Raw genomic sequence first — 24,148 nt, 5'->3', positions numbered from 1 at the left:
GACTTAAACCTCCACACTCACCCCTCTGCACGCCTCCCTTCTATGTCAACGCAGCTCTTCCAGCACTCAAGTTCATTTCAATAGTTAAAATTTGGCTCCTCGCTCTCAAGAACATCAAGGTCTGGCTCTTTGTGAGTGGTGGCTGCTAGAAATGCACATTAATTTATTAATTTCGGGGAGAAAACAAGAAAAGGGGAGAAAGAAGAGAGCTTAGGAGTGGAAAAGGAGTGAGAAGGTGGCTGCAGGAGCAGCCCCACAGCCTGGTGGTAGCAGGGTGAGCCACAGTGCTCTGTCGGGAGATCAAAACAAGTGGATCCACCCTCATAATCTTCTTCTTGCACAACCCCTGACATGGCTGTGTGTTTCACACTGAAAAGAGGTGAATAGAGGACAGACTGCTGAATTAAACAACATTTAGAGGAGATAGAAGTGAATTTTCAGACAGTCCCTGCAGCCAGTTCACTGAGTAAACTGACTAGTAGAAAGGATGCACTAAACAAGTTGATTTTGTATCAGGGTGCAACTAATTTAATAGTTACCAGACCACACTCCTGCCTTCTGGTATCTTTTGAATTCTGAGGTATGAAAATAAAATGTGTGAAGTACAAAATAGGATTTCTAGATGGTGGGAGTGAGCAAGATTTTATTAAGGATGTGTGTTTAAATACTGCTACAGCAGATGTAATACAGATCATAACATCTCACTAAGTCACAGGAGTTCAAGAGTTGAAAATGGCCATTTAAAACTTGTGTGTATAAATAAGTGTCAGAGAAACTGAATCAATTCTTTTCTCTTGAAGTTGAAAAACTTTCTCAGACACTATAAATGACAGGAATTTCATCTTATTCACCAGTAAGCCTTTCCAGAGCAGTCAGTGACTCACAGATTCAATGTCAGTCCAAAAAGCCTTCCAACCTGAGGAGAATATGAAATGATGAAGCATCCTCTGCTGCACATCTGCTTGAAGTACAGCATAATGCTGTTTTAGCACCCATGATTTCAGGAACACAGGCACCAGTCTCAAGTCACTGAACACCCTTGTTGTGGCAGACAGGACTGTCCCTTTTCTGTGGAGCTTTTTATTTAGGTTTGATGGGGTTTTTTTGTTTTTGGGGTTTTTTTGGGGGTTTGTTTTGTTCTTGTTTTTTTTTTCCATCTTCAAGCACAGACAGCCAAGGGAGGAAGTAACTGACTGATTGATTACTTGTGACTACTGAATGAAGGCCCCTATAAAGAAATGTCTGAGCTTAAGCAGACAAAGTCATCACTTGATAGCCTGTTGATTTGCAGTAGAAAATCACTTAAATAGATATTCTTCCTGGAAAAGTCCTGACTGCTGCTTTGCAGAAGTTCAGATGGAGCACTGTGCTTTGCTTCATCATCACTTTCATTGTGTAGTATTCCTGTAGGAGTGCAAAGAAAGAGACCAACAGAGCAATTTTTAAAAGTTAGTGATATAATATCTTGGCCATTGATTATAGCAGGATTCAACCCAGCTGTGCTGGAAATGTGCTCTGTTAGTTTGGACAAGCAATTGCACCCACTGGCACGTCATGGCCTTATTTGATTCAGGACAGAAGTTTCACGATTAGCTTAAGCCAATCTGAGACTGTACTGCTGCCAAAGGGACATTCCTCCCTCTCTTACATCAGACCAGGCACCCACATGACCCTACAATAAACTGATCCATCTGAAAAGCAGCCTGGGGTGGGGGGACAGAGGGAGAGATGACTCTTTTAAGTCAGAAAGTTAAGCAAGAAGCCAGAAAGTTGCTGGGGCTTATGAAATGGGTAGACTGGCAACAAGGCTCTCAGGGGATGGAGAGGTGAGACCACCCCCTCTGAGGCAGTGGGATTCAGCAGGTCAGTCTCATTTGAAGTCCCTTTAGCATGCAGTGTGGCCCAAGAAGGTTTGCTCTGGAGAGAGAAGCAGGTTGTGCTGCCACAGCAGCAGCTGTGCTGAGTGTGTTGGAGAGGCTGTGCTTCAGGTTAGCTCTGGGCTTGTCCCTGTAGGATCCTTCTGTGCTGGGTGTGCTCCTGGAGTGTGTCTCTTCCACTTTATTTGATAACAAAAACTTGTGTAGATGCACCCAGTGTGTACCTGGGGACACCACTGGTACTCATATTTTTTGAGATGTCGAGATGCTCCCATCATATGGAAATATTTAGAGTCTGTTTAAACTCTCCTGTTTGGGGGTGAGAGGCAGGAATACAGCAGAGCCGGGGTTGAGCAAGAAAAGGGAGGCTACAGGGATTTTGTCTGGTTTTATCCCCACAAGAAACTGAGTCTTTTCTGTGGTTCTGGTTTGAAGCAATGGAGGTGTGCCAAGGCTGAAGCTCAGCTCTCTGTTTGGCTCCTGTTGGCCATGGAGCACTCAATGTTTTTCCTCTTTGTGGTCATTCCCAACATAGAGCTCTGCTCTTCTCAGCTCCTGGGTGCTTCACCAAAGCAGTCTGTGAACTCACACTCTAGTTTAAATGTGCCTTTTTGAACAGAATCCTTAATTTGCTCTTTGGGGGTGTTTTGTGCAGTCCAGTGTGTTTAATCACTTATATTTTTCATGGGTCACTCTGGTAGTAAAAGACAGCAGGGGGCACCAAATCTGCATAATTCTGTTAAAATTGCAACATCTAGGTCCATGCTCATAAAATTTAAGTTATTAGGCCTACTTTCAGTTTAACAGTTGTTATGCATACCTTCAATTTAACATCTGTAATTTCCTTCTAGCACCGGTATTTTCTAAGACATCTCCTTGCTTCTCAAGAGTTGCAGTGCTGGAAGTTGGGGTTGAATTTCCACAAAAGTATACATTTGGGCCAGTAGCAGATTTTCTCCTGCCTGTTGTTGTCCCATTTCCTTCCCTACTTAGTGCTGTAGGCTTGAGAGTTCATGCCCAGGAAGATACTCTCTCTAATGCTTAATTCAGGAAGCTGTTTGTATTTGCAGAATTGGATTAACTGAAGGCTTTGCTTTTCAGCTCCAAAGTATCCTGATACTTGCATTGTGAAAAGATTTTGTGCTGAAATCAGTGCTGGACTATCTAAAGGACTTCTCAATGGCCATGAAAATGCTTTCAAGCCTAGAATAAGTGATGTAGCTGCCTCTATTCTTTTGGAGAAGCTGGTACTCAACTGTCTTACAGGTTTTTTAAGAAAAAACCCTCAGCAAAATAAAAATGAAACACAAAATATATTCTCTAATGGTTCTTTGAGTATTGATTTAAAACTAATCTGTGAGCATGGGTCTGATTCAAAAGCCTTCCTAAACTGAGTGGTTCACACTCATGAGACAGCTGTGGGTACACTCAAAGAAGTAAACCCTATTTTTTTTGTATATAAAACATGAGTATTATCTGTACTTTGGAAGAGCTTCAGGGTTGGATGCTCATTTGGTAACATACAAAGAAAAGTAACATTACAGTTTGACAGACACTTTCAGAAAGCTATAAATTGTGAGCTACTGGTAGCGTATTTCTGTAATGTACTCAAGCCTTGCTGAGATGGTCATCACATGCTTTTTTTTTTCTGCCCAGCATGCCCAGTCTTGGATTTCTATTCTCCGAAATTTAAAATCCTTCTTTGAAAAATCAGACCATAAAGAGAGAGAAAGAGTCATGCAACTAAGAAGAGAACCTAGGTCTGAGATATGACTGCTCATTCTGTAGCTTCTGGTAAGTCATTTTAGTGTCAGATTCATAAAATAATTTGGTTATTTGAATTGTAAGTTCAACTGGGTAGCTGCATGCCTAAATAAATAGCATCTCCAGGCTTATTTATCTACTTTAAATGTAATCACTCATTGGATAAAACAGGCAAACAACAGACCTGCTAAGCTTTCCAGAACAGCATGTTCTTACAGGCAGTTGCTATTGTTTCAGTCAGCAGGAAAAAAACATCTTGTCAGATGTCCAAGACTCAGGTGAGAGCAAATAATGTGCATATTAACAGCTTGGTAAGTGTCTAACAGCACCTGTCTTGCTCTGTGCTGAACTGATGGCTCCACTGATCTGTGCATGTACAGTCCACCCAGTTTTTTTGGAATTCAGTGATTTGAGCAGATCTGAAATGGTAAAAGCGGGAGCTAGGAGTGTGATTTCCTCCAAGGAGATACAACTGGATTACTCTTCATGATTGATTTACTGAGCATTTTCTCTTTGGGTTCACAAATCTTGTATTTTTGATTGTGTGGTTTCACAGATTTACTGACCTTATAGCATTATTGTGAAGCATTATTGTACATTAAATATTGGGAAGAGTACTAATACTGCCATAATGGGGATTGCATAAATATCTTGTGTAGGTAGACTCTACTTTGCCATTGATTTCTTTGGAGAAAATTTACATCCCTGAACTTTTGGCTCCTCACAATAGCAGGTTAAAATAAAGATTTCAAACCTGTATTTTACAGTCACCTGTCAAAAACTGTGTAAGACTATAAATAATAGATTTGGATGGTTCCTTAATCATCTGTAGGATTGCTGTGTTTTTTGTGTCTCCATAATTCTTAAACCTTGTCAGCTGGAACATCTCTGGAAGCATCCAAGGTAGGCTGGATGGGCCTTTGAACAACCTGATGAAGCAGAAGATATCCCTGGATCCATGTGTGTGACAGTTTTGAAGGTGGGTTATGGAAGCACGGTTTGGTTGGCATTTTTACATTACCATTAATGTCATGTAGGGAACGTGCAAGTTTAGTGATGTATTCTCACTTTCATTTCTTTGTAGTTTTTTAAACCTCTAATTTAAATCACTTTTTGTAGTTTCAGACCATTACATTTTACCCTGTCTGTGGTGCATAGAGAATACTGTATTTCCACACTTACTACCACTTTACATTTATGTTTTCATGTGTGTCTGCAGAGTTTTCTTTTGGTGGAATGAGCTCAGTTCTTTCTGGCTGATCTCCAAGGCCAATAGCTCTAATATCTCCTGAATTATCTCAAATATGTGCATGCAGCTTTCAAAAGTGTAATGTCCCAAAATGCCACTTCTTCACATCTTCAGTGCTACTTTTTGGCTTATGCATCCCAGTGCAATGTTTTCTGCTTTCATTCTGGATTGATATCATTCTGTTGGTTCCATTCGTGATAAAACATGCAGCTATTTTCCTGAGTACTGCTGCAGCGTGTTGGGAAAATGCAGCTGGTTTTACTAACCATGAGTCATCATCAAAATGAAAGGATTTTGCACATGGGGTTTGCAGGATCCTACCTCAGGTCTAGCACTAGTCAAGACTTCCCTTAATATTTTGGATAACACAGCAGGGAGGATTATTAAATAGCATCCAGCCATCAGCTGCAGAGGATCCCTTAACTGTTTGTGAAAGGGTAGGATGTAAATTGAGAATCATCATGAGAGTTCAAGAAATCAGTGTGAAAAGTATACACAGCTCAACAAATTAAAATGAGAGCTACTTCATTTAGGTAGGAATAATTAAATACACAATAGCAAAGAGTGGGAACAATCAGACAGCACTATGCAACATTTCAGATCTAGCATATATGGCTTTAATTGCTCATTCTTTTTCCCAAGACCTATTACTTTGTTACAGAAATAATTTAGTTTAGTTTCATACAATTTTCCTTTGATTAATCATTGGTCCTTGCTATTTTTTTTATTGCTCTCTTCTGGATACTTGGTTAATTTAAATCAAGAGAAAAATAATGAAATAAACAATTAAACATGAAAAAATGTTGACTGTTCCACAGCTATTCCTTTCTCTTAATATATTTTTTATCTTTACCAGTCTTCTGGAACCTCATCTGTCTTTCAGGATTTCTCAAATATGTAGTCAGTCTGAGATTACAGCAACTTCTGAAATATAAACCAGACTGGAAATGTGTGCCAGTGTCCTTAAATAAACTCACTTTCCTGGAGGGACATTTCATGCATATCTCAGACTGCCTCACTATGCTCTATAGTATGTAAGAAATATTTTTATTGCTGTCAAAGATAGTAAAATACTACTTTTTGTGGAGAAGCACATTTTCACAGTATATAGAGATGCCATAACTTGCATATTGAAGCAGAATCTCATTGAAGAAGTTGTATGGACAGAAGGGAGAATATCTGCTGCACTTGTGAATTTGAGAAATATTCAGACATAAAGTTGTGTGGCAATCCACTTTCACAACATAATATGACAGTAAATTCAGATGCCTCAGATTTGCAGGGTTTGGAAGGCACATATGATGTTCAGAGACAGAAGACACTAAAGTTAACAAAAGAGACATAAAATGAGTTTTTACAACTATGATCTATGCAGCTTTGGACTGAAATACAGTCAGGGAATTACTCTTGGTTTATCTGGAGACTCCCCCCAGTTTGGTTTCACACCTTGCCTAGGAATTCAAACGAGCTGAATGTATCTTTGCCTTGCAGCACTGTTAAATTAGTGTTCCTAAACCTGGGATTTCTAAACTCAAAGTTATCTTTTTAAAGAAGACCCTGGCTGTGCGGTGGGGAACAATGGAAGATTTCACGCAGTTTCCATGTGCTTTTGTAGTTAAGAGCATATTCTTATTGATTTAAAATAAAGTCCTACACCTGACAACAAAGACTACTGATAAATACAATCAAAGAACTGCAAACAGTCTAATGTGTTAGGGTTCAGTTCAGGCCTGGCAACCCTGCAGGATGAAATAATCCATGTAGGATAATTCTGGAATGGGCAAAGGCATAGACAGTCCCCAGTGCAGTCTCTGGATTTTAGTGTGGAGGTACCATTTGTTGGAGCAGAAGGATAATTAAGTTTTTTGTTCCTCTTCGCTTGCACCAAGATGATTAGCAGGGGAATCTCATGCTTCTGAGTTTTGCAAGGCAGACACTTTTCTGCTAAGAACTGAACTTGCTCATTTCAGTCAGTCTGATAAACAACCATGAGAGGACAGCTCATCCCAGCGCTGTGTCGGGCACACCTTGCCGTGCTCAGCTCTCTTGGCTCCTCAGGTGAACACTTAGCAGGCACATCAAACTGTTTGTTCAGCTGCTTAAGGTCATTTGCAGTAATTTTGTTTACTTCCTTGGGTTGCACTACTTCCTCCTCTTCAAGGTGAGAGGAGTTCTCTAACACCATTTGTGGACATAGCTCATCTTAATTCATTTTCCTAGTGACTTCTGCTACTTTTGTGATATAATTTCTTTTTCTTTCTGGGCATCTATTACCCTGTCAGTCTGCTCCAGCCACCTGCCCTATTTATGGGCATTTTAACAGAAGGAGGTTAATAGAAACTCATATTGGGTGTGAATTTCCATTTCACTAATTCACACTATTCTTGCTGGGGACACTTCAGTGTTAAAGGAAAAATAGCTTACAGTACTTTCAAAGCCAGATTGCTTTCTCCCAGCAAGACAAGTGGCCTTAGTGGGAACTAGGGCAGCTAAGCTGCAGTGCTTGGAAATTTACACCCTAATTATCACAAATTAGCTTCTCCATCCGGGCCAGAACAAATATGTGTAGAAACTCAGAAGGTTGTCCAGCGTTTTACCTTTTCCTACAGGATGATCTCCACTGAGTGCACCTGGGTCATACTGAGAGCATCACAGTGGAAAACCCTTTTGCAGTTCAAATTAGCAAAACTGCTTTCTTATTTTCAGTTGCCTGAAAGTTCAAAGTACCTCTCAGAAGGCAGCATGCATGTAAATTACAGCAGTAACTGATGGATTGGAAATACCTGTACTGCTAAAAATGTCGTATTTGCTCCCATTTCAAGCCTGAGTCCCCCAGATTGGCTAGCTTGGCTTAACTCAATAGCTTTGCTTATGTTAATTGCTTCTATGGACACAGAATTATTGCCACTAAAATGAATGCTGCAGAAGCCAAAATAACCCCTCACTGGAATAATTGTTGAAAAAGATTTTTCTTTTAGAACACTATGTCCTCAAAGAAAACCTACCTGGAGTTCATTTGATTTTAAGAGTTGCTTTACTTGCAATCCAAAGCAAACTCTTACAAAATCTCTTTGGGAAGAAAAAAAAAAAAGTTAATTTCTGTTATGTGTTGTTTCACAGAACTTTATAGGTCAATTTAATGTAGACCAGTCAGCAAGAAACACACATTTAGCATCTACTTCTCTGAATCAGAGAGCTGGCTGATGTCAAGGTAATTACATTGATATAAGGCTGTTGTAGGTTCAAGGAGATGAGAGCTGAGTTTCTCCACAGAAGAACTAAATGCCTTGAACAGAGAAGAAGACTCTGTATGTATGAGTGCCTGTGTGTGCAGTGCTTGTGAGTCATGATAGTTTCTAAAAGGCTGTTTAACTTTCTGAATTTGATGTGAGTCATAGTTCTCTTCCCAGGTAATGACTAGTTAAGATCCCATTTAGCTCTCCCATTTCTCTAGTAATCTCTGAGACCTGTGTTTCATTGATCTTCCAGTGAACAGCTGCTTCAGAGCTCTGAGTGACACGTGACAGCTTTAGGAAACAACACAGATCCTTCCATTTGGAGAGCATAGATGACTAGAGCTGGAACCTGTCACTGCTCAGCCACTTTTGTCACATTAAAGTGACAATTGGTTTAACAAAAGAAAGCTTGTACTGTTTAATGTAGGTACAAAACATACAGGATTGGGGAAAAGGTGACTTTGACTGACACAGAATAAAAATAGGCACAAGGGAAGGTTTTTTACTTATGACATCACAAACTCTTTTTCTCCTAACCATTGCTAGAGTTAAACTGAGTATTTCAGAGGGCATATGGAATATATTGACGATCTAGACCCAAACTTATCTTGTGGTTTAGGGAAGTCTATCTAGACATTTCAAGGTTACAGAAAGAAAAAGAATCCCAGAGTGGGTCAGGTTGGAAAGGACCACAGTGGGTCATGTGGTCCAACCTCCTTAGGGTCATCCTAGAGCAGGTGGATTGTGTCAATGTTTCCAGAGAAGGAGACTCCACAACCTCCCTGAGTGACCTGTTCCAGTGCTCTGTCACTTGCACAGTAAGGAAATTCTTCCTCATTTGCAGGGGAGGCCTTCCTGTGTTCCAGCTTCTGCCTCTTGTCCTATTGCTTGGCACCAGTAGAAGACAGAACAGAAACTGAAATAACTTGCAATACAAAATGCATTGGAACCTTTAACCAGGATTTCAATCCTTCTCTTCTTTGTAAAAGGTAGGTAAATTGCAGAGAATCACCTTGTCTTGCTTGTTCTTCTTCAGACTGGCAATAAAAATATATTAGGATGTTAAAGCCAGGAGGTATTAAATGTATTAAAGATTTATATTTAGAATAAAAATGATCTTTCAGCACAGCGTTCTCATGAGATTTCTTGCTAAACATGTTCCCAACTCCTCCATTGCCACCTCCAACCTTTTCTTCTGGTATTTTTCCAATTTACAATAAGAATTCTTCAGTACTTGTTGTCAAATGCTAAAATAGTTTTTATAAGGGATTTTAGCTGAAGTGACTAGAAATTCTAAGTGATACAGAGTGCTATAATCATTAGTTTTACTCCTCCAGTTAAAAATATCCCTATTTATGGGTTTTCTATTTTCTCTAGTTTAACATGAGGAATATGTTCCAAAGTTACAAAAGCTTAGGGGATCAGTTTGGTGAGGGTTTAAATTCAGTGTTTGATAAAGAGTTGCATTGCTGATGTGCTAATAATACAAGTCGTGTTTTTTTGGCAGCTGATTTATTTTTTCCCTTTAAATAGAGATCAGTCAAACCTGATACTAATTTAATGACTTAGAGGACAAGGAGACAGGGCTATAGGGGTCCTGAGCTGATGGCAACCAGATAATTCCTACTGTTACTGCAGCACATGCTGCTGTACACCTGCATGGCCTCTCCTTCTTTTTGTACCATAGATGAGCCCACCTCTCATAAAACTGCATCAAAACCAACTTTTCTGAATTAATAAAGCCATAATTGAATGTTTATATATTCATTAGTCAACACTGTTAGTTATGCAGACCATATTGGAGCTATTCATTTATGCCTGCAAGTTAAAAATGACTAAGACCATTAATTCACTGAGAACACATATGTCAGTTTGGTGAAATACTGATTTTTTTCCTAAATTATAGCAAAGACACCGGGTCTAGGTTTTCTGCAACAGATTGTTATTTTTGGGACAGCAGGGATGAGCATTCAGTATCAGTACAGGAAGACAAAGAGCATTTGGTTTAATTGGAGATAATTTAATCATTCTCTGAGGAGGAGAACTTTTGAAGGGCATTGCATATTTGACTTTGTTCTGGCATCTCTGTTCAGAGTGATGAAGCCATGGGGTGTGATCTGATACAGCCTGCAGTGGGTGGGAGCACCAGCAGGTCACTAGCAGAGTATTACAGGGTGGGAAAAAATGAAACATTGTCAGAATCAGAGGAATCTGGCTCAGAATGTTATTTCAGTGTTTGGACAAATGCATATCTTATGTAAATTTTCTTATTAGAGGTCTGCAGGGTCTTCAGTGACTAATGAAGGATTTCTTATGAGAAAGCTTATTCAGAAAATTTGTCATTCCTTTTTCATTTCTTTGATGGAATTCAGTTATTCAGAATTGATGAAGTTGTAACCCACTCTCTCCCCAGCACAGACAGAAATTAAATTCCTTCTTGGCAGGATTAAGCAATGTTAGCAAGAATTACTTCTGTATGCTTTCCATGTATTGATTTGAAGCAAAATAGGGTATGTCAAAGGCAATTAAGACTGTTTCAGATATTCCATGTTAAGATCTTACTTTCTTTTCCCTTCATGGGTTCCCATTTTTATGTTTGGCTTCCCCTCCAGACTAAAGGTCTTGACCAGTTCAGAAAAATCTTCTTGGGAAAAACACACAGATGCTATATTGTCAATGCTGAAAATCTCATTTCTAATTTATGGAAGGTTCCTGCCTCCCATGTGTTGGAAGGATTTCACATCTGGAAGGAGGTAACTTTTGTACGATGAAGATGACTTCTACTGTTGCCATGAATAATTATGGTTTTGTCTAATTCTAATCCTTCTGGAAATTCCACACATAGTCATTAGAGATGTGTTGTAATTAAGCAAATCCTTTCCCCAATCCGTTTCACTTTAAAGCAGGACCTCCCCTGCAATTGCTTTTTCCACTTGCTTTTTCTTCTCTGTCCTGGAACCAAGGGCAGAGATCCTGTCTTTCTGGAAGGATTAATATCCTGTCAGATATTTCATCACTGGTGAGGAAGCAGTCTTGATGAGCTCCCAGGAGATAAAAGCTGGATTTGGAGCAGGTATGGAAGTGAGAGGCAGTAGATGAACCAGGCTGAGACTACGAGCTAACAAGAAGATAAGGGAAAAACAGACTAATGGGAAAGAACTGTGCAGCAGAGGGACAGAGGAGGCTGGAGCTATAAAGAAAAGAGTATCTCAAGAATTAAGAGGTGGAATGGTATCTATGCTCACAAAATTGCTCCACTAACCCTGTAGATAATGGAAAAAGTCACAGATTCCCTGATGACAAACACTCTTCTATTTGCTAGTAGATCAGTAGTGACACGAAGAATCAGCAGGAGTGTCCTGCCTCTGTGGTGCTGGTTATCAGAGCACAGCACAGAACAGTAGTGAGATCACTTTGTTTTCAGCTGGGTGATCTGAGCTGCCAACCTGAAGCCCCAGTTTTGCCAGTGGCCATTATGGATACGAGTGGAATTCTGTGTAATTCTGATACAGGCTGGCAAGGGAACAGTAGAAGCAAAGCCACTATAGTGTCATGCTCTGAAGAGTCTTATTTTGCTCTTTAGGAATATTTCTGTATCACATATTAATCCATGCTTTTAAAAGTGGATTTCTATAATATGGAGTTTACAGCCTAACAGGAACCTTACAAACTTCAGCAGTGACAAATGTAAAGTTGTGTACTATGCAGGGAATAAGCCCTGGCAATGAAACAGGCTGGGACCTGACAATTCTGCTGGAGATGACCTGAGACAGGCAGTGGAACAGGTTGCCCAGAGAAGCTGGACTGTCTCTGTCCATGGAGGCTTTCAAGACTGGTCCAGATGAAGCCTAGAGCAATAAGCCTGACCTTGCCTTTGTCACTGCTTTGCACAGGAGGTCGGACTAGAGACGGCCTGAAGTCCCTTCTGACATAAACTTTCCTGTGATCTTATGATAATATACTTAAAATTTATTCATCCAGGTCCTACAAAGAAAGTTGGGAACAGCTGGCAGTAAAATGAGATTATTGTCAGTGGGTTTGTGAACTATCTTATTCTTGGTGTCTGAAAATGAGACTTCATTAACAAAATGTCACTTGCCTTTATTATTGCAAAAGTAACCTTTTGAAAATGAACTGACCATGAAATAACAGAGTAATTTCATCTAGAATCTGCTGATAATCTGAAATAATAATGCACAAGGGTATGAAATGCCTCTATTAATCTCTGTGGGACATTAGTGGTAAAGCCCAATGATGGCAATTTATATATAAGCATTGTTAATAATTTAGTATTACTTAAGGTTCACAAAAGAGAGAGTCACATGTATTATTAAAAAACAATCTGTGAATGAGAGTTCTCTACTGTAATTAATATAATGGTTTTACTCAAACAGGCATTCTGTAACATGTTACACTTAAACAACAAGAATGTAGCAATAATATCTAAATCTTAAAACTGTGAACTACTTTGGCTGAGGGTGTATCACCTTGTGGGTGGATTGACAGTGATCTTAGCCTCCCACTTCAGGGACTGCAAGCCTTATAAAGACTTGTCCTTTAGGTTTATCCAGTTGTAATTATTTGGGAATTGAAAGGACTCATTAGCAGTCCCTTCTCATCTCCGATGCTGTTCTGTAAATTAGCCACTGGAAATTTCTTTTAAGTACCTTTGAATTCTTTCATTATCTAGCACAAAAGGTCATTTCACATAAAATCAAGTGCTCTGAGACCTGCTAATGTAAGGACATCCTGAACTCGTGAATCTATTAAATCTGTTTTCACAATCTGTTTTCACAATTGGGTGTTTGTTTTTGAGGGCTGTCTACTGCTCATCAGATGTTCTCTGTTAGTATTTACCTAGTGACTGAATTTTTATAACCCCTTCACAGAGGTCCTCACGAAGTGAAAAACCATCCTTAAGTAAAAAAGTCCCTGATCCTGTTTGTGCTTTGAGCTGTGGTCATGTTTGCAGAGTGATAGCTTTGAAAATCAGCATCTCAGTACTTACTTGTACAAATGCAGCACTACCATCTATCTGCTTGTGATGACTCTGTGTGACATTGGGATCAGACTGTACTGCAATCATATTTTTCAACAAATATGCAAAATAAAGAGAAATTCTTTCTGTTTACAAGCACCAGATCCAAAGAGGGATAAGTAGCATTCCAAAATTTAATCTGCTCAAGGAAAGCAAGATCCCTCCCTTTTGCAAAACACTTTTCTCCACAGGGTTTACATATGCACTGTCATGATCTGTTTGTGGGTACTGTGGGACAAAGCCAACTCGTGTCAAAACTTGTGCTAGGAGCTGTTGTCAAGCTTGAAATGCCTTGTGTACCCATCATCAAATATATTTAAAAGAAAGAGCCTCTGGTTAAAGATGAAACCCTTTTTAATCAGCCTGAACAGAACTTACTTTCCATTTCTTACCAACTCTCTACTTGGTCTGCAATTCATCTCATGGTTCAGCTTTCTGACTATTTTTCCTGTTGCATTCCTGAGTTACAGGTGTGAGCCACAGAGAGAGAGAGAAAGCAGCAATCCCTACTGGAAATGGCTTGGGAATACCATGGAGGAAGCATTGGTGAGATTTTGAGGACGGAAGAGTGAAAGATGAAGTGCTAAATCTGAGACTGTGGCTGCTAAAATGAGCTGCTGAACATCAGAGAGCAGGAATTACTGCATTTCCTGAGTGTGCTGCAGAACCTCTGAGCCTTTTATTTCTAGTAGTAGAAATCCACATGGGTCTCAAGAAGTGTTAAAATAACAGGTTTTGAAAGCAACAGTTTTTCATAAAGGCAAGAATATATATTTTATATATATATATATAATGTATATCTTATGCTCTGTGTCTGTTTTGCCCGTCCCAGATCCCCTGAGCAGATAATGCTGCAGTCTCAGCTCCCACACCCTCCACCCTCAGCTCCCTCTCCCTCCATCCTGGCTGCTGTGCTGTACATCATTTCAAAGGAGCACAGCTGGGTGCAGGACTGTAATTTCTCATGCAGCTCAGATCAAGTCCATTAGTTTATTTGAAGGTTAGGACCAAGACCATGGAAGTGCACGAGGAGCTAATAGACAGACCGGTGTTCCTGCTGTGCTCACGGGGGCTTAAACCAGGGAGAAAATAGTCAGGCACATCCATATTATCTTCACCTTTTGCTTCACAATTTGCAGTAGTCTCATTCATAAATGACAAAGAAACAGCTCCCTGCTGTGAGGTCCTCATACCACAGAGAGCTGTAATGAGTTTGTAACAAGATGGAGATAAGGAAGATTTTTTTGTGATTACTCAGACAAACCTCCGAGTGGAAATCAGAGATGTGCTGGGTGAGGGGTATGTCTTTCCATCACTCTCCATGGCTTAAACATTTGAGGATACTTAGGGTATTCTCATGGTATTATGTAAGAAGAACTCAGTAAGACAAAAATGTTCTAAATGCATCTTTATGGATTTCTTGCCTTCACTGTATGTCAGAATCTTTTGTAATTTGACAGCCACTAGCAGTGATTAATGGCTAGCAATATGGCTAGGGGCAATGTATGTTTCAAAGTCAGTATCAGGAAAGCCTCTGTGATCTGGGAAGTCTTTGGCTGTGGAACTGTCTCCTTGCAAAGTCAGAAACAAGTGTTTTGCCTGTGTGCTCCTTGAAGACCTCCAAATAAATAGCTGGAATATTAATGAAGATGAGAGTAAAAAGAAGGGAATATTCACCTTGGAGTGTGGTGCTAAACTGAGATTTAAGGGTTGTTTCTGTTTCAGTCTTTTATGACAGCTATAGTAAATATTCTATTCTAGTAAATATTTCTATTTTTCATATGCATACATATATATTTGTGGAGGTGTATACATATAAATGCTCCAGAAAGAAATGTTTTATTTTCATTTTCTTAGAAGCATCAGGTGTTTTCTGTGTTGAATCTTAGCATGGGTAATATATATCCAGATATTAAAGTAACCGTGGCAAAATAAATGAATAAATATTTCCAAAGATGACTCCTGTACCTCATTCACTGTTCTTTTCAAAAGGTGTGGTTATGAACAAACATTTACATCCACAAGTACATGCTCTACAGGATTTCAGGTACAAAAAATTTAAAAGGTTAGAGAATTACAATAAAAGGTTTACTGCATCCCAGTGTAACATAAATCTCATTTCTATTTGCCATGTCCTGTCCTTCTTAATTAAAACATCAGACCACACGTACGGTCTGGAGCAGCTCAATTATGAAAGGTTAGATCCATCAGTTTATTCCTGATTGGTTTATTAATTACTGGCCTTGACTCTTAATTCAAACCAATACTTTCCTCAGGATAAAAGCCCATGTTATGTTACAAATAATATACTGTATTTTTAAACAAAAATATATAGGAAATATTTACAAAGAAAGCTTCCACTGGACTTGGCTTTGATGGAATTATGTTCTCTTCTGCCATGAAGTCTGACTTTCATGGGTGGCTACTGGCAAATATCTAAATAGTGTTGTTACTGAATCCCTTTAATCCATAAAATTAATAGGAAAAAATGCTGTGAGCTGCAATTTAGTTTCAGTTTTGTAAGGATGTTTCAAATACATAACTTTCATCCATGGTTTTCAAGATATTTTTATGTGGGACTTCTGATGGTTCTATGGTATTTTCTCATGAAAACCTTTTCCTTGCAAACCTGCTCTATTGTGCCAGCTGATGTGCTCCAAAGAAGTGGAAGAACTTTTGACAGTAAATCTGAACCAGACCTGCAGAAACAGCTAAGTTGTGTCTGGAGCCACTGAGGATGCTGTTAAAGACAAGGTACTAATGGATCCATCCATTAAAAATAAAAGAAGGCAGGAACTTGCTCTTCCTTTGTTATTTTACATATGTACTTCAGCAATTTGGATATTGCATATATCTGAAAGCAGTGGCAGTTAAGAAAGGCTTTATTTATTTATTCCAACAGTAAATGCCTTTTTCAGCTGATGGGAAAGGGCAGACTGATCCTGCTTTGCTCAGAGACTCTGCTTTGGTTCATGAGCTCTTGGGCTGGACTCCTGTCCCCTCTGCCTCAGAGGATACACACTCCACCGTTGGTCCACCCACCCTCTTTAGCTGTCCCTGAAAGGAAAAAAAAAACCAAAAAAAAAAACCTCAAAAAATCCCATCAAAGCACTTCAAGTTTAGGCACATAATTATCTTCTCAAGATTTGGCCTGAACTGATCCCAGCCTACGCTCCTTCCTCTCACGCTGTCGTGACAGGATTTCAGTCAGAAACACGCGGCTCTCTCTGCCTGCAGACGCCCGAGCGGCAGCAGGAGCCCCGGCCAGCCGCGCACCGCCGAGCCCCGGACCCCCAGCTCATTCCGCCGGGGACCCGCCCCCGGAGGCCGCCCACCGCGGGGAGCGGATCGCGGATCGCGGCCGAGGGGCCGGGCCGGGGGCGGTGCGGGGGCCGGGGCGGGCCCGGGCGCGGCTGCGGGGGGCGGCGGCCGCCCGGCCCCGGGTGCGTGAGGCGCTGCCCGCTCCGCTCGCCGCGCCGCCTGTGCCGGGGGTCGCCGCTCGCCCGCCGGCACCTCCCGCCCGGCGGAGGGGGCGCGGAGAGCTCTCCCCGCCATGGCTTTCACCTTCGCCGCCTTCTGCTACATGCTGTCGCTGGTCCTGTGCGCCGCCCTCATCTTCTTCGCCATCTGGCATGTGAGTACCCCAGCCCCGCAGCCCCCGCGCTGGAGGCGGCTCCAGCCCCGCTGCGGAGGGTCCCGGTGCCGTGAGGGAGCGGGGCGGCGCGGCGGGCTGAGGCGGGGGCGAGCAGCGCCTGGCCCGGGCAGCCGGGGCGCGGCGTCCCGCGGAGGGGCCAGGAACGGAGCTTGCCGTGAGACCTCTGCGTGGGGGACGGGGTTTATCGCGCTGCTGTGAGGGCAAGCAGCCGCGGCCACGGGGCTGTGGCAGCTCGGGGGATGTGGCAGCTCGGTCCCCGCTGCCCCCGGCCCCGCGCTGGTGGCGGAGTTCGGCGCTGCCGTGCCCGGGCGGGAGCTCTCCAGGTGACATCGTCCGCTTCTCCTGCCTGAGAACAGAGCGCTAGTATGGGGAAACCGCCCCGTATCTGATGAAGCAGATACGGTGTTTTCCCTTCAGTAATGACTTCCTAAAAAGTTGGATGAGAAACTCTCGTCCTTCTGGTACATGACCCGCGTATTGTGGTCCAGCTTCGTTAATTTGACTCCACAGGGTTGGTGCTTGTTCCGCACTGTTCGCAGGGTGTCTGTGGTAGGTGTAAAAGTGTAACTCAGAAGATGTGAAATCGTTCTAATGCATAACTTGCAATTCTTTTGAGCTGTTGCATATTTTAGAATTAATTGCGCTTCATGTGTGCTACACGATAACTCCGTGCTGTAAGCATTCAGGATGGAACGGGGTAAGTTGGAATGTAGAGCGAGTCTCATGGATGCTTCTACAGCTACCTGATGGAGTATGATTAAAACAAAAACCCTCCTTTGACTAACAAGCAAGGGAGCTGCAGAATTTATTTTTATTAACGTGGAAGTAAAGCTGCTGCCTTAGTTGTATTTGCACTCTGAAAGAAATCCTTCTGTTGCAAGAATGCTTTAAAATTTAATTATTTTTTACTCTTCGTGGGACTGTTACAAGTCCTTTTCTTATTATTTTTTTATTAAGGGAACCACAAAGGTGTGATGGTAGTGCCAAGTGCTGTTGTGATGTCAAGTACTGCAAGGCTGGAAAGGATCTCTAGCAGCCAGCTACTGCACTACTCTGAAAAAAGGAGTAGTAAAATTTAGATTATTACTCATGTTTTCTCTCCTCCTCTTCTGCAAACCTTTAGGTCTCCAAAAGTGAGAATTCCACAGCTTCCTCAAGGGGCTTAGAGTTAGAAGTGTGTTCTCCTTTGAATCTCTAGCTACAAATTAAACTGCAGCAATTTTAATGGTTGTTTTATGTGTTTGAAGTCTGTCACTGTGTCCTGTTTTTTTGAGTCTGGAGTTGATGTCATGTGAATTCATAAAGGACTTGTACCAAATCTGGCAAATAATTCTCCCATAAATTAGTGCAGTTACTGCAAATTTACTCTTAGTGAAACATTTTTTAAACTTTCAGTCTATAAACTCATGAAGAGCAATCCCTCAGTACAAGAGCTCCGTAAAGGCAACTAGGAAGGAAAACCTTTTCTTGATACACTTATGTTTATGCTACTTGTTTCTTACATCTGTTAAGAAATTGTTGAGGGATTGAAATGGAAAATGGCTGGAAATGCTCTTCTGCTGTAAGAGAGAAAGAATTGGCACTATCTTTTCTAGTAAATAGAAAAATTCTATTAAAATACATGGTTTGTGAAGGAAAATCATGGAATAACAGATTTAACACCCTGCCACAATAAACTTTTAGGCATCCATGTTATCCACATACAAAGAACACAAGCATTTTTATTGTCCTTTTTATGAGAACTGGTGCAGTCTGGTTTCTTCTCTAAGTTATGTATTGAGTCATAGGAGTTTCTTTCACCTTAAACATCTCAGTAGTGAAAACCTTCCCAAGAAACAAAACTCCTACTCCTTCCCTGTGACCTGATTTTTCTTCCACTTCAATATACTGGTAAGGGACAGTAAATCTATTGCACATAGGTTCTAATAATGGCAGAGGAGTGTTCCAATAACTATATTGTTCTGTTTATTTTTTAAGACATTCTGCTGCTAAGAATTAAGTTGATGAATGATCTGAGTGTCCTATCACTTTGGAAGATTTCTGAGAATAGGAATTCATCTTTTGTAAATTATCTTAAAGGATAAGAAAAAACCGTAGCATTTGGACTTGGTATTGTTCTAACCTGAAGCTGAATGAGGTTTGGGCATGTATCTGGAATGATTTAACAGGGGATCAAATAAATCTTCATTTTCTTCCTGCTGACAAGTCAGATGAATTATGAGTTTCATTCATATTGATCTAATAAGTTTAATAAAAACTGTACAACCAAAACAAGAGAGTAAGATGAAGATTTTTATTTTTGGACACCGTGCTTTTCTGCTGCCTTTCTTCTAAGAAGTTAGACTGTCTGTACATTCCTGTGCTCCTTACTCTTTGGAAGCAGATAGAATGAAGCTGCTCAGAGCATTTTAAAGGAATGGTAAACAAAATGCACACAATCCTCCGGATACTGGAATATATTATAATTTTTTCCTGCCTCTGAGTGATTTTCTTGTATAGGTAGCCAGAAGTGTCTGTCATAAAAAAACCTCCCAACAAAACCAAATTAGGTATTATCAGAAACATTTGTTTAAGCTCTGCACAAGAATTATCTTAATGTATTATTGCTGTGATTTTCACTCATATATATTAAATGGAAGAAAAGGACTTGAAAATCTTCAGGTACTGCATTAAACCAATGTGATGCTCTGTGGTGCAGGAATTTTTACAGCATTTAGATTGTTCAGTGACCACTTTACCTCTAGGTGTAATGTCAGAGTATTAGAAACACCCTATAGAAGTGCATGATACAACTAACAGAATTTCTCAGAATTTGCTCTACTAACTACATAATTTGATATTCTCATCTGATCTTGTTGTAAGCTCAAGAACAGTGTTAATCCTCCTACTGTCACAGGAACTTTGTTTTGCTGTCTCGGCTCTTTTTCTTCTTTTTATACAGCTTTTTACTGATCAGATTTATTCAATTCCTAAACGATCTTGAACTAAGATTTTAGCTTCTTGTTAACATTGAACTGAGCCGTATCAAGTCTGTTTGAACTCCCAACAAGACTTGACACACCACGTTCATTTCTAGTGTAGCTCCACTGAGTTGTGTCTCAAGTGAAGTTAACTGAAGTTGACCAAGTTGTGCCTTATTTCTCCTCAGTTAAAAAGGAATATGCTTGTGTTGAGTCCTGCAGCACTATGTTCTCTTAAAGCATATTGGTTTTGAGTAATCTGAGTCCTTCCCTTCTGGTGATATTTTAAGATGAAAATGCTTGCTTTGAGATTTGTTGTTTAAAGGAAAGCTTTAAGAAAAGAACTTTTCAAAGTGGTCCATCTTATAATACCGTGGCAAAACAATTCATAAGTACCAAGGACATTACTGTTAAAAAGAAAAGAATTTCCGTGGTGGGCCATCTCTTTTTCAAGTCATACAAGCATATTTTTGCATGTGACTGCTTCATAACCTAAGGACTGCCAGAAAGTTTCAGGGGTATCATGCCAGTGAAAAAATTGGCAGTGCCAGTCTGAGAAGTTGTACCACACTGGATGCTTTTTGGAATATTTTGATATAGTTGAGAACACAGATGAGTCCAGGAACAGCCCTTTGGCACAACAAGGGCAACGTGTGTTGAAAGTGATGGCAGCTACTTGAGCCAAGCATAAGGAGAATAAAGCAGCAGAAGATGGAGCTTTTTTGGTTTATGCCCCCCATACCACCTTATTTTTCTTTTGAAGTGTGAGGATAGTATTAATCTTAATAAACTACCTTAATATAACTTTGGCTTCACTTAACAGTTACAAGTTCACAAGTATAATTAAAAACAGTGGTAGGCTGTGACTGAACAGAGTAATACAGGCTAAAATTGACTTATAGTTTTAATCAAAGCATCCTTTTTTTTTTTTTTTTTTTTTTTTTTTTTTTTTTTTTTTTTGCAAACACCAGGGAATTAAGCCCTTGTGATTTGTATTCACTGTTGTTTCTGCTAATGGCTTTGTGTGTTATGTTTTTCAGGTACCTTGAGTTATCTATGCCTTGTTTTCTCATTTGCTAAGTGTGAGTAATGGAACTAAACTGCAAGTACTGCCTGTCACTTTATTTAAGACTATTCCTGAAATGTCTTTGCTTTCTGACAGAAGGTGCTATACGCATGTAAGATATTGCCACTTCTGGTTTTTGTCACTGTAGCATCCTGGTTATGTGTACTGTGTTTTATCAGCACTCAAGTTTCAATAGCTCAGGTAAAAAATTCAAAAGCTCTCAATTATCGATGTAGAACTTGATGAGTATTTGGTTTCTGACTTCCTTAGGCTTCCTCATAAAATCCCTAGCGTAATTTTTGATAAATTCTACAGCCTTAATTTGGAAGATACATAAAAAGCACCTAAGCTTGGCTTGATAGCAAATTCAGTTGAGCAAAATTCTTTGGTCACAAACTTCGTGCTGATCTATCAGTGTTCTCTGTGTATCTGTGTCTTATTGTTTCTGTAGCTTAGGTTTGGAGGAGAGCCCCACCTGAAACCCGTAAAGAGATCTATGATCTGACTTGAACCTGTGCTTCTCTCTGGTGAAGGCTATCAATCATCTCAGTTTAACCTCTTTGCAATGCTTTAGAGCCTGTCTTGAAAGGAATGTAATATCCTTACAGACTTCTGGTCAAGCCTGAATTCTTTTCAGACGTTGAAGTTCAGTGCTATTCTCTAATGAGTCATTAATGCACTTCTCTGAGAATGTTGGATAATTATGTGCTTAAAAATAAAATCAGATTAAGGCTTGATGAAGGGGAGCACAAATGCTATTGCTGTATGTTATACATATTTCTTGAAAATGTCTTTTCTTGCCTAAGCAGCTAAGCACATTGTCCCTCAAGGTTTTATAGTCAGGACAGTTTAAGGAATGAGTCTGATATTTCCACTCTTTTTAAAGACAGAGCACAGCCAGATTGCCCTGGCTATAACATAGCTTGACAGTTCCCTTACAACTTTTCTTTCAGAAGTTTGTCACATTAATGCTGACAGACAGATATTAGGCCAGGCAGCACAGTTTGCTGTGGAGCAAACTGTATCTTTTATATTGGGATTGAGGTATATCTCAGTTTAGTAACCTTGCCATGCTTAAATAATAATTAAAATGATCACAGAAGTCAGTCTATGGGCTCCAGCACAGACTTAAGCAGGATCTTTGTGTATGCTTGAGCTGTCATGATGAGATTTATTTGGAGAAAGATTTTAAATTGTGTGTGTTTGCCACTGGCTGTAATTCTGGATGCCTCACAAGTCACAGTGACTCCATTATCTGTGTAAAACAAATTATTCTGTGGAGTCTCGTGCCTCCCACAATATGTGCAGAGAGCTATTTAAATGTTATTTGGTTGTCACATATCCAAGGGGTTTTTGGTCTTAGGATTAGTTGCAAAATCTGCTTACTAAAGGGATTTATATCCAAATTGGTAAAGAATGTATTTCTAGTGCTTTTAAGTAACTGCTATGCTTGTTAATAAGCAAGGCAATATAGCTGTCATATTTTATTAGACCATGAGTAAAACTCAGATTGAGTTGGAGGCATGAGTTTATCGCTCATTACATGTGTTTGTTTATTCAGCCACCGCATACTACATTAAATCAAATTTAAAACACCGAATTCAGCCTTCAGACCTCTGGCTTAGTGGATTACCCTCACCCCAACAAAAATATCCTTTTAGCAAAGTGTTTTTCAGGAGGAGGCGGAAGCTCAGCAGAGAATGTTTTCCATACAGATAACAGACATCTCTTTGACCCATTCCTCTTTGTCGGTGCCTGTGACATGCCCCTCATTTATAACCAGTGTGGCTGCTGACAGCTGGAGGTGACTCCACCAGGCAATGGAGCTAGGTCTCATTTAAGTTGTAAACTGGGATACTGGGAGGCTTACTCTTCTGGTGATGATAGTTTGGAAAACATTTTCAATTTCTGTGGAAACAAAGTATCTCTCCCACGTGAAACAGGTAAGAATTATTATTATTTCCACTCTGAAAAGAGTCACTGAAAGTCACCGGGCAGAGTCAGCTGATAGGGTAAAGACAGAAGAATGTCAAATACTGTTTGATTTACTAGGTCACCTTCCAGGGTTTCACAGCTGGAAGTTCCCCGTTAAAAATTCAATTTGTGACCGTGATGGTGTGCAGAGAGCAAGAAGCAATTTTATTTACAGAATGGTTCCTGTATTCCTTGATAGTAATTACAACTTCAGAAATGTCTTGTTCCCATTAAAAGAAATGGTAAAAGGTTCATAAAATAATTTTGATTGGGAGGAATCTAGGAAATCATCCAGTCAAATCTCTTCTTCAAGGCAGGCCTAATTGCAAAGTTAGGCCAGGCTGCTCAAGGTCCTATCCAGATCACTTACGAACTCTCCATGAGTGGAGAGATGAAACACTGCCTTGATGGATGATGGGAGAGCTGTGGATATTGTCCACCTCGACTTCAGCAAGGCTTTTCTCACTGTCTCTCACAACATCCTCGTAGGCAAACTCAGGAAGCGTGGAGTGGATGAGTGGACGGTGAGGTGGATGTGGAGCTGGCTGAATGGCAGATCTCAGGGGGTTGTAACCCACGGCACAGGAGAAGCCTGTCATTGGTGGTGTCCCCTAAAGGTTGATACTGAGCCCAGTGTTGTTTAGCTTACCCATCCATGACTTGGATGAAGGGGCAGATGCATCCTCAGCAAGTTCCCTGGTGACACCAAGCTGGGAGGAGTGGATGATACCCCACAGGGCTCTGCAGCCTTCAGAAGGACCTTGACAGGATGGAGAGATGGGCAGAGAAGAACTGCCTGAAGTTCAGCAAGGACAAATTCAGGGTCCTGTACCTGTGGAGGAATGACTCCAGGCACCTGGACAGGCTGGAGGCCAACCTGCTGGAGAGCAGCTCTGTGGAGAAGGATCTGGGGTCTGGTTGGACAGCAAGCTGTCCCTGGGCCAGCAGTTTGTCCTTGTGGCCAAGAAGACGAATGGTATCCAGGGAAGCATTAGGAAAACTGTTGCCAGCAGGTCAAAGTCCATGATCTTGGCCCTCTGCTCAGCCCTGGTGAGGCACATCTGGACACCTGTATTGACTTCTGGGCTCCTCAATACAATAGAGACATGGAGCTGCTGGAGCAGGTCCAGTGGAGGGCTATGAAGATGATCAAGGGACTGGAGCTTCTCCCTTCCGTGGAAAGGCTGAGGCAGCTGGGCCTGTTCTGCCTTGAGAGGGAACCTCATCAATGTCAGTATCTGAAGGAAAGGTGTGAAGAGGATGGACCAGGCTCTTCTAGAGTGATGCCAGTCAATAGGACAAGAGGCAATGGGCAGAAGCTGATGCACA

General features: G+C 40.8%; 1 protein-coding gene and 1 long non-coding RNA gene across 5 annotated transcripts in view; both read left to right on the top strand.

Moving 5' to 3' along the window:
- LOC119698876 overlaps positions 1-15,095 on the top strand; it is a 31,607-nt gene extending 16,512 nt beyond the window's left edge. For both annotated transcript variants that reach the window (XR_005256297.1, XR_005256298.1), the window contains exons 2-3: positions 3,534-3,671; positions 13,635-15,095. This is a non-coding gene — a long non-coding RNA (uncharacterized LOC119698876). The remainder of the gene's footprint in view (positions 1-3,533; positions 3,672-13,634) is intronic.
- A 1,286-nt stretch (positions 15,096-16,381) lies between these two features.
- CNIH3 (cornichon family AMPA receptor auxiliary protein 3) overlaps positions 16,382-24,148 on the top strand; it is a 45,761-nt gene continuing 37,994 nt past the window's right edge. The window contains exon 1 of one of the 3 annotated variants that reach the window (XM_038133349.1): positions 16,382-16,798. Coding sequence is in view for 2 of the 3 variants with exons in the window: in XM_038133347.1 (XP_037989275.1) it covers positions 17,059-17,142 (84 nt within the window). In the remaining variant the exon portion in view is untranslated. The other 2 variants (XM_038133348.1, XM_038133347.1) reach the window with 2 other exon arrangements.

This window comes from Motacilla alba, chromosome 3, assembly GCF_015832195.1.
Source record: "Motacilla alba alba isolate MOTALB_02 chromosome 3, Motacilla_alba_V1.0_pri, whole genome shotgun sequence".
NCBI lineage: Eukaryota > Metazoa > Chordata > Aves > Passeriformes > Motacillidae > Motacilla > Motacilla alba.
This window is presented reverse-complemented; position numbering and strand designations above follow the sequence as displayed.